The sequence below is a fragment of the Lytechinus pictus genome, chromosome 14 (genome assembly GCF_037042905.1).
Source record: "Lytechinus pictus isolate F3 Inbred chromosome 14, Lp3.0, whole genome shotgun sequence".
Lineage (NCBI taxonomy): Eukaryota > Metazoa > Echinodermata > Echinoidea > Temnopleuroida > Toxopneustidae > Lytechinus > Lytechinus pictus.
The window spans coordinates 21,366,622-21,382,735 of record NC_087258.1 but is presented as its reverse complement, the minus strand read 5'-3'; the positions used below and the strand labels follow the sequence as shown (position 1 = coordinate 21,382,735).

Here is a 16,114-nt window from a genome sequence, read left to right as displayed (position 1 = left end):
TTCTCTGTCCCTCTTTTTTTTCTCTCTTCACCCCCCCCCCTCTCATTCTTCGTATGTCTATCTTTTTCTCTATCTGTTTCTGTCTTTCTTTATCTTATTTCTGGCAAGTACCTGTCGTCCTCTCTATTTCTCACAGATTTCTTCAGTTTTATGTTAGGCCTATGCCTGGAACAATATTATGTCTTTGCCTTTTCTCACGTCATCTTTCATCAATCACAGCAAAGAGAATTAAAAAAAAGCAATTGCAGAAAAAGATCCAATCTAGTCCTTTTGTTATGCCCATAAATTATGGTTATTTAAGGTCAGACAGAGAGAGGAAATGACACTGCAAAATTTTCGTTTTCGAATTCGTTTGCGTTAAAGGGGGGTGTCTTAATGAGCTTTGTAAAAATGATGAAACCTGGAAGACATCAAAACAAAATGGATCTGGCGGCCGATATAATAAAATTAACGCTTGATCGCTTTGCCATCTTGCTCATAAGTGCAGTTAGGAAGAGGGGGTGGGGTTGATGGGGGTTACTATATACAGTGTTTGCCCCGGGCGTTACAATGCCCAGATCCGCCACTGCACATGCAATCTTAAACTATAAGTACAGGCCATAGCATTGTTATTTAAAAAAAAGGTCGGGATTTTTTGGATGGGTAGGGGGTGAGGGGTAGGTACGGCTACCCCGAGCAACCCCCCCCCCCCCCATCTCCCAAACCACGACAAGCCAGTCCGCAAGCCTGAGTGAACAGGAGACAATTCACAATTCTATCAAGTTTCATTGCCAATATCTTTTTAATTTCGCAACAAATATATCATCACGCTTGTACATGAAAGAGGAAGTAAGTAGGGAGAATAAAGATGATTTCTCCCACAATAGGCGGTATACACCGGAAGCGAAGATGTCAGCGTCAAACGATGTGGAAACGGACTTCCCCTTCATCATCTGGCTTCATGATTGGTCAAATTATACGAGCATGCGCAAATTAGATCAATAATTGAGACGGGACGATGAGTGAATGGATGTGAAAAAAAAAAATAAAGCCCATTTAAAATCGAAAAACCCGCACCCAGCATTCATTCTTTAGAGAGAACGCAGGGAAAGAAAAGAGAAATTTGATCTCCACGATTGGGTCTATATTCATTCATTCATTGTTTGATTCGTTGGATTATAGGAAATATCATATCAATACACGTGCGTGCAATCCAAACTCCTTTAGTATTCTTTCCAGTTCGTTCAAAGGTAGCGTATGTTTCATTATTTTGCTTGATGCCGCGAATACATTTTCTCTTTGCGTTAACAAATTTCCATTATTCGTTTTCAACCCGATTTTCACCACATATCATTACAAATTAATATACAGAAAACATACCAGTAGAGACATGTCAAGATCATATTTTGGCTGCTATTACTCAAGCATTTATTTTGCTTATATAGTTTGCCACTGCATTTACCTTGTCTTATGCTTATATTGTATTGATGTCTAAATTTTGTTATTACTCTACTATGAATTTGTCACATTGCAATGTACTTTTATGTCATACTATTATGTTTATGTATTGTAAATTTATTTTGACTTTACAATAAATGCAGAAACTCCTGAAAAAAAATAATATTTCGATTTCTTTTATTCAGACCATTTTCAAGAATGGATGATTATTACTAAACTGAATCTGGTTAGAAAAACTGAATTATTATTATTGGTATGAAATGTAAAATATCGTTGATAAAATACATGTAATTAGCTCGGCCCAGATCCCTCTCTCATTAAGATGCATGTATCCTTATCTGTGTATGTTAATCTATTCGTCAATGATACCAAGTTATTTGCAAATAATCAAATTTGGAAGTTATCATTTCACTTTAGCAATTTTAGTATTTGTATAGGTTGAAATTTTGATACAAGTCATCTGGGATTGACAATGATCAGGGTTGCTAAATAATGAAGGGCATGGAAGTTATGCTTACTTAATCATTCAAATTTTTTAACTAAGAACTTGTCGAATCGTCCTTTTAGACATTCAGTGTATACGTAGAATCATTCCACTTGGTAATTATTTTCAGATTGGATCGTCTTAGAGTCAGAGTGGATTATTGCTTTTAGGCCCCGCCATGGATATAAGCCGAAACATGATGGATGGCAATGAAGTAAGTAACGGTCAATGATCAAGGTGATGGAAATGGTGGTGGTTAATTTAATAATGATAAGTATGGTAATGATGATGGCTATGGGGATAAGGATGATGGTGATGATGATAATGATGATTATGATGATTATGATGATGATGAGGAGGAGGAGGAGGAGGAGGAGGATGGTGATGATGATACTGATGATGAGGAGAAGGAGGAGGAGGAGGAGGAGGATGGTGATGATGATTATGGTGATGGTGACGGTAACGATTGTGGTAATAATGATAGTGATGATGATAATGATGATGAGGGTGATAATGATGAGGAGTGTGACAATGGTAATGAGCATGACGACAGACTTAATTTGTAGTGATAGGGGGTTTACATGTTTACTACTGAATGTGGTCGAAGCTGATGGGGGTCATGGCGATGTTATTGGTGGTATTCATTTTGGTGATGGTGCATGATGGTGATGATGATGGTGATGATGATGGGGATGATGATGATGGTGATGATGATGATGAAGATGATGGTGATGATGAAGAAGTTGATGATGGTGATGAAGATGATGATGGTGATGATGATGATGATGATGATGGTGATGATGAGGATGATAATGATGATGAGGAGGATGATGATGATGATGATGGTGATGATGATGATAAAGATGATGGTGATGATGAAGAAGATGATGATGGTGATGAAGATGATGATGGTGATGATGATGATGATGATTATGATGATGAAGATGATGATGGTGGTGATGATGAAGAAGATGATGATGGTGATGATGATGATGATGGTGATGATGATGATGATGAGGATGAGGATGATGATGATGATGGTGATGATGATGATGATGAAGAAGATGATGATGATGGTGATGATGATGAAGATGATGATGATGATGAAGATGATGATGATGATGAAGAAGATGATGATGATGGTGATGATGATGAAGATGATGATGAAGATGATGATGATGATGGAGATGATGATAATGATGATGATGATGAGGAGGATGATGATGATGATAAAGATGGTGATGAAGATGATCATGGTGATGATGATGATGATAATTGTAATGCTGACGATAGTGGTAGTGAATGTGGTCGAAGCTGATGGGGGTCATGGCGTGTTATTGGTGGTATTCATTTTGGTGATGGTGCATGATGATGATGAGGTGATGATGATGGTGATGATGATGGGGATGATGATGATGGTGATGATGATGATGAAGATGATGGTGATGATGAAGAAGATGATGATGGTGATGAAGATGATGATGGTGATGATGATGATGATGGTGATGATGATGATGATGATGGGGATGATGAGGATGATAATGATAATGATGATGAGGAAGATGATGATGATGATGATGGTGATGATGATGATGAAGATGATGGTGATGATGAAGAAGATGATGATGGTGATGAAGATGATGATGGTGATGATGATGATGATGGTGGTGATGATGAGGATGATGATGAGGATGAGGAGGATGATGATGATGATGATGATGGTGATTATGATGATGAAGATGATGATGATGGTGATGATGAAGAAGATGATGATGAAGATGATGATGGTGATGATGATGATGATGGTGATGATGATGGTGATGATGATGATGGTGATGATGATGAAGAAGATGATGATGGTGATGATGATGAAGATGATGATGATGATGAAGATGATGATGATGATGATGAAGATGATAATAATGATGATGATGATGAGGAGGATGATGATGATGATAAAGATGGTGATGAAGATGATCATGGTGATGCTGATGATGATAATTGTAATGATGACGATAGTGGTAGTGAATGTGGTCGAAGCTGATGGGGGTCATGGCGTGTTATTGGTGGTATTCATTTTGGTGATGGTGCATGATGATGATCATGGTGATGATGAAGAAGAAGAAGATAATGATGAAGATGATGATGGCGATGATGATGATGATGATTCTGATAATGATGATGATGGTGATGATGATGAGGATGGTAAAGATGGTGATGAATCTTTATGATTATGAATATGATGATGATGATGGGGATGATGATGATGATGGTGATGACGATGAGGATGATGATGATTATGGTGATGGTGGTGACGGTGACGATTATGTTGATAATGATAGTGGTGATGATAATGATTATGAGGGTGATAATGATGAGTGTAACGATGGTAATGAGCATGACGACGAGACCTGGTAGTGATAGGTGGTTTATATGTCTACTACTGAATGTGGTCGAAGCTGATGGGGGTCATGGCGATGTTATTGGTGGTATTCATTTTGGTGATGGTGCATGATGATGATGAAGATGATGATGATGGTGATGATGAAGAAGATGATGATGGTGATGAAGATGATGATGATGATGATGATAATGATGATGAGGATGATGATGAGGGTGATGATGAAGAAGATGATGATGATGATGATGATGATGGTGATGAAGATGATGATGATAATGATGATGAAGATGATGATGATGTTGGTGATGATAATGGTGATGATGGTGATGATGATGATAATGGTGATGATGATGGTGATGATGATGAAGATGATGATGATGGTGATGATGAAGAAGATGATGATGGTGATGATGATGATGGTAAAGATGGTGATGAAGATGATCATGGTGATGATGATGATGATGATGATAATTGTAATGACGATAGTGGTAGTGAATGTGGTCGAAGCTGATGGGGGTCATTGCGTGTTATTGGTGGTATTCATTTTGGTGATGGTGCATGATGAAGATGATGATGATGTTGGTGATGATGATGGTGATGATGGTGATGATGATGGTGATAATGATGTTGATGATGATGAAGATGATGATGATGGTGATGATGAAGAAGATGATGATGGTGATGAAGATGATGATGGTGATGATGGTGATGATGATGGTGATGATGAGGATGAGGAGGAGGATGATGATGATTATGATGGTGATGATGATGATGGTGATGAAGATGATGATGATGTTGGTGATGATGATGGTGATGATGGTGATGATGATGGTGATGATGATGATGATGATGAAGATGATGATGATGGTGATGATGAAGAAGATGATGATGGTGATGAAGATGATGATGGTGATGATGGTGATGATGATGGTGATGATGAGGATGAGGAGGAGGATGATGATGATTATGATGGTGATGATGATGAAGATGATGATGATGTTGGTGATGATGATGGTGATGATGGTGATGATGATGGTGATGATGATGATGAGGATGATTATGATGAGGAGGAGGATGATGATGATGGTGATGATGATGAAGATGATGATGAGGGTGATGATGAAGAAGAAGATGATGATGATGATGAAGATGATGATGGTGATGAAGATGATGATGATAATGATGATGAGGAGGAGGAGGATGATGATGATGATGATGGTAAAGATGGTGATGAAGATGATCATGGTGATGAAGATGATGATGGTGATAATTGTAATGACGATAGTGGTAGTGAATGTGGTCGAAGCTGATGAGGGTCATTGCGTGTTATTGGTGGTATTCATTTTGGTGATGGTGCATGATGATGATGATGGTGATGATGATGGTGATGATGGTGATGATGATGATGAAGATGATGATGGTGATGATGGTGATGATGATGGTGAGGAATATGATAATGATGACGATGGTAAAGATGGTAATGAATCTTTATGATGATGATTCTGATAATGATGAAGATGATGATGGTGATGATGATGAAGATGGTAAAGATGGTGATGAATCTTTATGATTATGAATATGATGATGGTGATGACGATGAGGATGATTATGGTGATGGTGGTGACGGTGACGATTATGTTGATAATGATAGTGGTGATGATGATGATGAGGGTGATAATGATGAGTGTGACGATGGTAATGAGCATGACGACGAGACTTAATTGGTAGTGATAGGTGGTGTATATGTTTACTACTGAATGTGGTCGAAGCTGATGGGGGTCATGGCGATTTTATTGGTGGTATTCATTTTGGTGATGGTGCATGATGGTGATGATGATGATGATGATGATGATGATGAAGCAGATGATGATGGTGGTGATGATAATGATGATGATTATGATGATGAAGAAGATGTAGGTGATGATGATGGTGATGATGATGATTGTAATGATGACGATAGTGGTAGTGGTGGTGGTAATGATGGTGTCGATGATCATGGTGATATTGATCTTATTGCTGTGGGTGTTTGTGGTGGTGATGACAATGATGACAGTTGTGAACTTTCGTGTGTGATGTTGATGGTAGTGAAAAGGGTACGTCACTAGTGAAAAGGGTGATTATGATGCATGGCGTTGTGGTATGAATGAAGTGTTGATGTAGTTGGTGGTGGCGGTGCCGGTGGTGATGATTATGATGGTGATGATGATTATAATGATGATGATGATGATGATGATGATAATAATGATAATGGTGTTGGTGGTGGTGGTATGTTATTAAAATGGGATGGTAGATGATGGTAATTGTAGTGATCATCATGATGATGAAGATAATTGTTATGATGGCGGCTGTGGTGGCAAAAATTGTGGTATATTTAAAGGTTGGTGGTTGACGAGAATATTGGTGGTGGTGATGAGTTGATGAGGGTGGTGATTGCTAGCGATGTCCGCCATTAAAGTGATTGCAGTATGGATGACGTCGATAACGACGACGCGACGTTGTGGTTATATTGGTGATATGGTGATATTGATGATGTTGATGATGACGTTGATGACGATAATGACTACGACGGCGACGATGATGATGATGACAATAATAACGAAAATGATGATGGTTATGATGGTTTGAGGCATTTCTTTTTCAACCATTTAATTTCAAGAGAGTTAGCTTTCGAAATTCTTCCCGGCTGAAATAATTTGTAGAAATGGTCGTCGTAAATGTAATTCCGGTTATGGTACACCGATGACCTCGTTTTATGGTAGAATAGTGCTTGTATTTGATTCCCCGGCTTTCTCTCTCATCTCTCTCCATAGTCATCTTCAGTATACATTTTTATTTTCCAATCAAACATTATACATCTTGTTACTTCCAGACGCCTGCCGTCCGGGAGTGCATCCGCCCGGCACCGTTCGGCGCCACCGACACCAACCTCGTGTTTCAAGCCCACTGCTACATCCTCGGAACGGTCTTCAACTTCTTGGCCGTCACCGCTGCTTTCTTTCTCTACCGTCTTGTCAGAATTAAAGCCCGCCCTCTAGTTCTCTCCGTCAACATCCTCCTCGTCATCATGGCCACGCTACGCTACATCTACCTAACCCTTGACCCGTACGACATCAGAATGAAGTTGCCGATGTGGTTTATGCAAATACTCGAAGACCTCGCTCTCCCTTGCCTGACGTCAGCGTTCGCCTTGATCCAATACGCGCTTTTCCAGCTCTGCAAAATCCAGCGTCCGAATAAGAGCATGCAGAGCCCGCGAGTCCTCTGGGGCATCGTCGCGTTCCACTTCGCCTTCGTCATCGTTATCGACATCCTGATCATCACCAAGGTGGCAGGCTGCTGGCTCGTCATGCTCTGTCAGATCTTCACTATCGTATGGGGACTCGTGTTGTGTCTCACAATCTCGATGCTCGCGTTTAAACTAGTCAGTCGGGACAAAAGAGTCAAGCGGACACTGCGCGGCGACCACGAACCCAGGCTCGAAAGCGGCAACGTACCATCGCCAACTCCGAACGCGATGCAAGTCGAAGACCCTGCCGACAAGAAGAAATTCAAAGACCACTTGAAAAAGCTCAAGAGAATTTGTTTCTCTGCGAGTGTGACTGGGTTCACATGTTTCATTGCTTCTTCGATTGGCCTGTTCTTGATAATAAGCCCTGCTGTCAACTACGAAGTCGGCAAAGTAGGTTGGCTCTGCTATCAAACTACGCAGAGGTAAATACTTTCAGAGCAAAGTTCTGCCACACCAACGAAACCGACTCCAGACCGATCAAAGCTGTTACGTTATTTTGAATGGCATTACATCGGTTGAAATCGGTTTCGTTGGTGTGACTGTATAAGTATATGCTTAATAAAAGCATATCTCCTTTTAGCTAGTATATTGTAGTTATATTTTTTCAGAAAATCAATTAAATGTCAGGATCAATTAAATGTATCAATTAAATATATATATATATATATATATATATATATACACACACACACCCTCACACAGCAAAAAGTGAGGTGTTAACTGGTGTACATAGAGGACCACACCAGTTATTTTACACCGGTGTTAAGTTGACAGTGTTAGTTTAACACCGATAGGTGTTATTACAACACCTTTGGTTGGTACATTTACACTCTTTGGTGTTATGTTCAATCTCGGGAAGAATTTTCTTCAAAATTAGCAACAACATGACAAATAGATGTATAGGTCCTCTGAATATATTTTTAGGCCTTGTGCAACTTGTCCTTAGTGCCTTGCCGAAGAAAACAATAAGCAGAGGTGTTTCTGCAATGTAAAGCATTTTCTAAACAAAAATTACAAAAATACTTGCAACAATTTAACTGTTATAAAACAGGGCATCATCTAATGAAGCAAGTTAGCCATCACGACTTAAAGGGATGCTCCAGGCTGAGAATAATATGATTTAAACAAATAGAGAAAAATCAGACAAACAAAAGACTGAAAATTTGATCATTGTCGTATGAAACTAATTTTTATCCCCCCCCCCCTCCCTGCGGAATTACCTATTAACTGAAATTTTAATGGTTCACTTACGTTTGTCCTTATTGTCAAATCTGTAAAAATTGAAATATTATATAATTTAAACAATAAAAACAAAAAGAAATAGTGAGTGGGGGACATCATCGACTGTCTCATTTGCATGTCACTGAGTTGTGCATATAACTGTTTGTGAAAATAAGCTAAACTTTAAAACGTCATAACTTTTTTTTTACATCCGAATTTGATAAAATTTTCAGCCTTATGCTTGTTTGATTTTTCTCTATTGATTCATATCAACATTTTCTGGGTTGGACTTGACCTTTAACCCTCACGTCCTGGCCTGCGTACCCTCTTGAACGAGCATGTTCTTTGCATTTTTTCCCCATCACAGGTTGGTGGAGATCGCATTCGGGTTCATCCTCCTATACATTTCATGGCAACGATCAGATGGGCCTTCAACATGATATCAGAAACATCTAGCTCGTCATATGCTCGTAGTCAACATCGTGAGCCACTAAGAGCAATTGTCAATTTGTTCGCAGTCCGTATCGTAGAGTTCTACGTAGAGCAAATTAGTAACATCAATCATGTCTTTGATATGGATCGACTGGAGATCTATAAACGCTTTTTATAGCAGGAAGTGGATAGATTTGCACTGAAAAACTCTTTTACTTCGTCGATATACTCATCGTCAACATCGTGATCCACTAATAGCAACTGACCAATATGCTCGTAGTCCAAATGGTAAACCATTGTTACACATGTTCTTGAAGCAAACTTCCATCATGGTCTTGGTATGAATAGACCAAATACCTGTGGACGCCTGCATGTTTGATAACAATGCATGAGTTGATAGATTTGCAAAACTCCTCTATATCGTCAAATATGTTCGTAGTCTACATCGCAAGCTTCGAAGAGCGAACCACCGCTTGGAAACTGATGTCACGACCATGGCGTATGTAGAAACAATATCTTAGTCATATAGGCGGATCTAGGGGGGGGGGGCCTATTGGCGGAGCAAAAAAAGAAGAAAAAAAGAAGGGGAAAGAAAGGTGGAAAAAAAGAAGAGGAAAAATAAGAGGAGGGAGACGAGTGAATAAAATAAGGCCAGGGGAAGACTTGAAAAATGATTCAAAAATATATCTTTCATGTCACTTTATCGAATTTTCGCTTGCGCTTCGCGCTTGCCTAGCCTGTTCGATGAGATACATATCTTGCTCAATAGGCTGATATGTAGCTTAAAATATCAAGTTTTGAAGTCAATATACAAAACATATATGGCAGCTCGGACATCGAGCTTTTATTATTTTGTTTGACTTACAAATTGATTTTTAAGTGCTCTGTAAAATGTCCGTTTTATGGTGTGAATATCATTTGCAGCTTTTTGCGCTGTGCGCTCGCATTGTTTGATTTGCCAAGTAGGCCTACATATTAGTTTTGTTTAGTTTACTCCAACGATGTTGTAGGACTAAGCCTGTTCATCGATCAAAGTAAAATGTCTATTGCTGCTCTCCTTCAGACAAAATTAGATGCGCTACTTATGTTGTCTTTGTTTATTCCATAAGATTCTTTACATATTTATCCTATAACAAACTACTTAAAATCCCACTTTTATGGCAGTTTATCAAAAGTTTCGTCTCGCGATTGGCGCTCGCATTAATAGTTAAAATATATCAACTCATAAATCCTATTCATGATTACAAAAGTGCGTAAAATATCCTGTTTTCAGGCCTCAAATGTCAACAAATTTCACTCAATCATTAGGCCTATTATATTAATAAATATGAAAATAAAATTTTCATCGATTCCTAATAACTAATTTGTCCCTTTTTCAGAAAGGAATATCGACAAGTTTCATATCGCGCTTAGGAAGAGGAATAGGAAGATAATCATCATTTTCATATGTGCTTTCCACATACACTTCATAATTTCCCTACACAGTGCTTTAGATAGTGCTTAAATTCACCCTTTTCATACCGCAATATAAAATATTTTCCGCTCGCGCTTCGCGCTCGCATTATTGATTTTCATGATAAAAAAATGAAATGCATTCAGAATGCCCAGATTCTGTCTAACTCTAAAACACGCGCACACATGTTTATTGAGATATGCAGCTTGATCTTTATTCAAAACGTGCTAAGATCCATTTGCGCTCGCATTATTAATGTAGGATCATACCAAATTACCCATCCCTTTTCATGATTTACGAAACATGAATAGAGTGTCCCAATTTTAGGTCAGAAATCTCATTTTTTCCGCTCGCGCTTCGCGCTCGCATCAATTGTTTAGTTTTGTACCTATACCGTTTATTTCAAAAAGTGCTTAGAATGTCAATTTTTTAGGTCGGAATGTAAAGAAAATTTCAGCTCGCGCTTCGCGTTCGCATTATCTAAAAGTTTAAATATCATGTGTATCGTCTTAATGGCTAACTGCAAATCGTCCTTAACAGGTCCCTTTTTTATCAAGCCAGAACCCATTAAAACTTTCTGCTCGCGCTTCGCGCTCGCAGTAACTATCTAGTTACATACGCATCTTGTTCAGGTTCACAAACATTGCCCAGAATATTCAATTTTCAGAACAAAATACATGAAATTCCAAAAAACTACAGCTCGTGCTTCGCGCTCGCACTATTCAAATAGGGCTTAAGAGATTATTACATTGTTTTTAAGTTGTTTTATAAGAATAAAGCTAAAAAATGACTGTTAGGACATCGGCGTTTTGCCCCCCCCCCCTCCAATTTTTCAAGACCAAGAAAATGGGGAGAAAAGTAAGGGAAAAGTGTAAAATATATAGGCCTACAATTTTTCAAATGTTATGTCAAAATCTATCACAAACTTTGATTTTTGTAATTAAAATGCCAAAAATTTTGCTCGCTCGCTCCGCTAGCTCGCAACTTATTAATTTTACGCGATATGCCATATCGAGCCCCCTCAATTTTTTTTGCTCATTACGCCACTGAGACAACCCCTTCAAAGAAACAAACAAAAAATCAACTTTGAGCGGCCGCCGATCGGGGAAAATATAGGTGAAAAAAATTCGGCCCCCCACCTATTGGCAGGAGCTGGATCCACCCCTGTGCTAGAAATCTATGACAAATTAGCTCTCCTCAGTCAATAAAAATGCACCATTCAGTAGTTAATAACATAAGCTCGTAAATTCAAACATTCTGTATGTTAATTGCTACTTTTGGCTCTGGTCACCCCTCTTCATTCATCTTGTACATCAGGGGCCGTTTCATAAAGCTATTCATAGGCTAAGAGTGACTTTAAGAACGACTGGTGATCCTTTTTTGTGCTAAATGATATTCACCATTAAATGTTCATTCGTGATTATTTAGCGCGTAAGAAAGGTTCACCAGTCGTTTTTTTTAAGTCGATCTTTAGTGAAACACTCACCTGCGCTCTTCAGAAGTGTTTTATGTTTATTCTAATTGTTATGCGACGTCTATTGACTTATTCATTGGTCCGTATTCTGAAGTCAGGAGAGCGTTTCATGAAAGGACTTGTCAGACATTTTATCCGACAAGTCCCATTTTATCCGACAGTTACCATAGTAACAGTGCTTCTCAGCCAATCAAAATCCAGAAAAGTTGTCAGATCTGACAACTTGTCGGACAAAAATGTTGATGAAACGTCCCCCTGGTTTAACTTAGACCACGGTCTAATTCTGTGCTAAAATTATGGGGAGCCAAAAATTCAAAAAATTCTGTATATATTGTATATTTCTTATGTTTATTCATTGTTTCATTTTGCTTTCATGACGAAGTAAAATACTTCAGATACCATTCCCAGACAATTATGTATAATTTGGGTGTCAAATGAGTTAACAAATTGAATTTGTATTATAAGGGATTTGTGCTCCAATTGGCTCTCCATAGTTAAACCACAACTTTAAACCAGGGTTTAATTCAAACCCGAGTTCAGAATACGGGCCATTGTGTTCGTATATCTATTGATACTGAGATGTATATAATGTATTCAATTATTTGCTATGCAAATGTAAGGAGACTATTATCTCAATATTTGAATCATCGTTTATTGTATGAACAGAATTGGCATTCAGTGCATGTGCCTGTTTACTCAGTAAGATTAATTTATCCATATTTAACAAGAAAAATGTTATGATAATAATAATAATCCGCATTTATATAGCGCTTTACACATCGGAACGACGTCTCTAAGCGCTTTACAGATATATTATTACCCCGGTCATCGGACCCTTGCATGCCCACATACAATGTTTGCACCTTCTCCACTCCCTGAGGAGCATTCCAACAAGAGTTCCAAGACTCAATTGCTAGGCATACTACATTGGCTTTCGCATCCTACCGGGTATACATTTAACAGCTGGGTGGAGAGTGGCAAATTGTGGATTGACGCCTTGCCAAAGGACGCTAGACCATAGTGGGATTCGAACACACGACCCTCTGATTACAAGGCGAGAGTCAGAACCGCTACACCACGGCGCTTCCATGATGTTCACCAGTAGGGTGGAACACAAAATATAGATTGAATCGGTAAGATGGTATTGATATTTAAGCAGTAAGAATATACAAAACATTACGCAGATGTCATGAAATTACAAGCATGGGTTTCCAAAGTGGAATAATTGATGTATAAGTAAAAACACTTCTCTGGAAAAAAAAATGTATATCTTGTGTTTACAAATTAGTTCTTGGTACTTAGTATTTAATAAATGTTCGTAACTTGAATGTGCAAAATTTTAACGAGTGCTTTGAAAGCTACACGCTAAATTTGTCTCCTATCGTAAAGCAAAATTATATCTCGCATGTATCGTATCTTATAAGTTTTCCTGAAAACCGGACCCCCATGAAACCAGGATTGTAATGTCAAATATAAATAATTATTCTTGCCAACCAAGGTACAGTAAGCGAATTATATTGATAGGACATAAGTCATGAGAAGAGTCAGAGTCATAATAATACTTGTAATACACATTAAAGGGGTTTAATCCCCCGTCTCATTGCGTGCTATATTGTATGCCTGTTATTGTTAATATGATTTTAATTTGATTTATTTTATTTCATGTCATTCAAACACGGTAGAAAGCCCTCGATCAGCCAATGGCTGCATGGTTTTCAGAGAGGCCGTACAATATACAAACAATACAAAGAATAACAAATCATAACAAAGTTAACCAAGTAAAACAATATACAAAAACAAAGGGGTTGATAAAACAAAACAGAAACATTATCAAAACAGAAAACAAAAACATAATAGTAACACAAAACAACAACAAAGTTGAGTAAAAAAAAAAAAAGGGATGGTCAAGATTTCAGAACTTTTTCAATTTTTATTTCAGATTAAAATAAATTGAGATTTATTAAGATCTATCAAGAATATAATAACGCTCTGCTCAATGATTGAATTGTTAAAAAGATGCAATTAAGAAAGAACAAGATCAATGAAGTATATATTCATGCGACCAATATTATGGTATTGTTAATCCAAAAAAATTATATATACTGTATGTGTACATGAATTTGTGTTTGGTACAACGGAATAACATTTCTTGCAATAATATATTATGTTAATAAAAGGAGTTGTGATGAAGAAAGCTTTTTTCGATTTTTTTTTTCATTTTGCTGATCACGTTGAATCCGCTAGCACCTAGAATTCTATGTAACATTCAAATACCTTATCCATTATACAAAATTAATAAAGAATGTTTATGAGAGTGCAATGGACAAAAAATACTTCATGGGGTGAAAGATGAAATGGTCCATTTAACAAGGCGTAGCCGAGGTGAATGGATCATTCATTTCATCTTTCACCGAATGAAGTATTGCGTTACTCGAATGAAAACCATTCATTATTTGGTTTTTATGAACTTTGATGTATATAATTATGTAAAATATGAAAGCAGTGCGAGCTCGATCTGATGATTGTCGCGTATACTACTTATTTTTATTTATTTCAGTTTTATTTACGCAGGGTAGCCCTTTCAGTTATAGAACTGATTTACAAAGAGGCCCTGCAACGATAAAAAGAACATATACATATTTTACAATGGACATATGAATAAGATCAAATCATACAATTAACATAACATTAGGAAACGTATACATGTAAATTAAAAAACAAACAACATTAGGAAACGTATACATATTTAAAAAAAAAAAAGAATTTACATTTAGTTTTGAATGCTTGAAGGGATGTCGAATTTCTAAGATTAGAGGGAAGCTTATTCCAGAGGAACGGACCATAATATTGAAAGGACTTTTTCATGATTTCAGTTTTAGGTTTGGGAATAAGGAGAGGGGAGTTTAAGGCGTATCTGGTTTGTATCAGAGGAGAGCGAAATAATATAAGATTCAAAAGATACACGCGCGCAGCTGCAAACACGAGGGCCACCACACACCTTACGATAGGTCTTCGACCCGATTTTGGAATAAAACGTAGGCCTATATAGTAGAATTTGATGTTAATATTGAAACATGGGATATCTTTACTGTGTAATGTTCTAGGTCATCGCACGAATACCTATCTACCAATCTGTGACTATGCTATCATCCTTATTGGAATAAAAGCGAATTTAATATCTAGTCGTAATGACGTCATAGCAATCGTACGATTGGTTAAGATTTGAAACATGATCTGGCCTTTACTCTAAAATAAAGGTTTTTAATCATCCAAAATTGTTATATTAAATATTCTTTCAGTTAATATGAACCTCAAATAAAAAGATCCTTTTCATTCACATTTTCAGAAAATGAGCAAAACGCGTTTTAATCCAGTATAGAATCGTGGACCAATCGTGACCAAAGGTGTGCGGTGGCCAAAGACCTTATGGCGGTGGCCTTAAAACCTAAAACACTCGTGTTTGTAGCTGCGGGCGTGTAGTATACGCGACAATCATCAGGTCGAGCTCGCACTGCATTCATATTTTACATATATACATCAAAGTTCATAAAAACCAAATAATGAATGGTTTTCATTCGAGTAATGCCAATACTTCTTTTGGTGAAAGATGAAATGATTGATCCATTCATCTCGGCTACGCCTCGTTAAATGGACCATTTCATCTTTCACCCCATGAAGTATTTTGTCCATTGCACTCTCATAAACTTTCTTTATTAATTGCACGATGAATGGATCCAAAATAGCAAAGATGATCACGTCATTGTAACATATAGGCTGAATGATCGATGTCAAACAACCAATCAAATGACAAGCATCTATTTAGGTGTCATATAAATATCATTATCTATAATTGTATTTATGATTATGGTTTAAAAACCGGTGTGTAATCTTTTAAATTTCGCAATATGCCAAACATGAGTAGC

At 37.6% G+C, this 16,114-nt stretch overlaps 1 protein-coding gene and 2 pseudogenes across 1 annotated transcript; 1 reads left to right on the top strand and 2 right to left on the bottom strand.

Annotated features, from left to right (window-relative positions):
• Positions 1–1,061: 1,061 nt before the first annotated feature.
• Positions 1,062–9,827, top strand: LOC129275698 (uncharacterized). Its single transcript, XM_064109695.1, has 4 exons — positions 1,062–1,229; positions 2,052–2,135; positions 7,192–8,033; positions 9,200–9,827. The coding sequence occupies exons 2-4, from the start codon at positions 2,100–2,102 to the stop codon at positions 9,270–9,272; spliced, it is 951 nt and encodes a 316-aa protein (XP_063965765.1). The 5' UTR covers positions 1,062–1,229; positions 2,052–2,099; the 3' UTR covers positions 9,273–9,827.
• Positions 2,909–3,871, bottom strand: LOC135156671 (uncharacterized protein DDB_G0271670-like; annotated as a pseudogene).
• LOC135156703 (uncharacterized protein DDB_G0271670-like) lies at positions 4,840–5,544 on the bottom strand (annotated as a pseudogene).
• Positions 9,828–16,114: the final 6,287 nt, after the last annotated feature.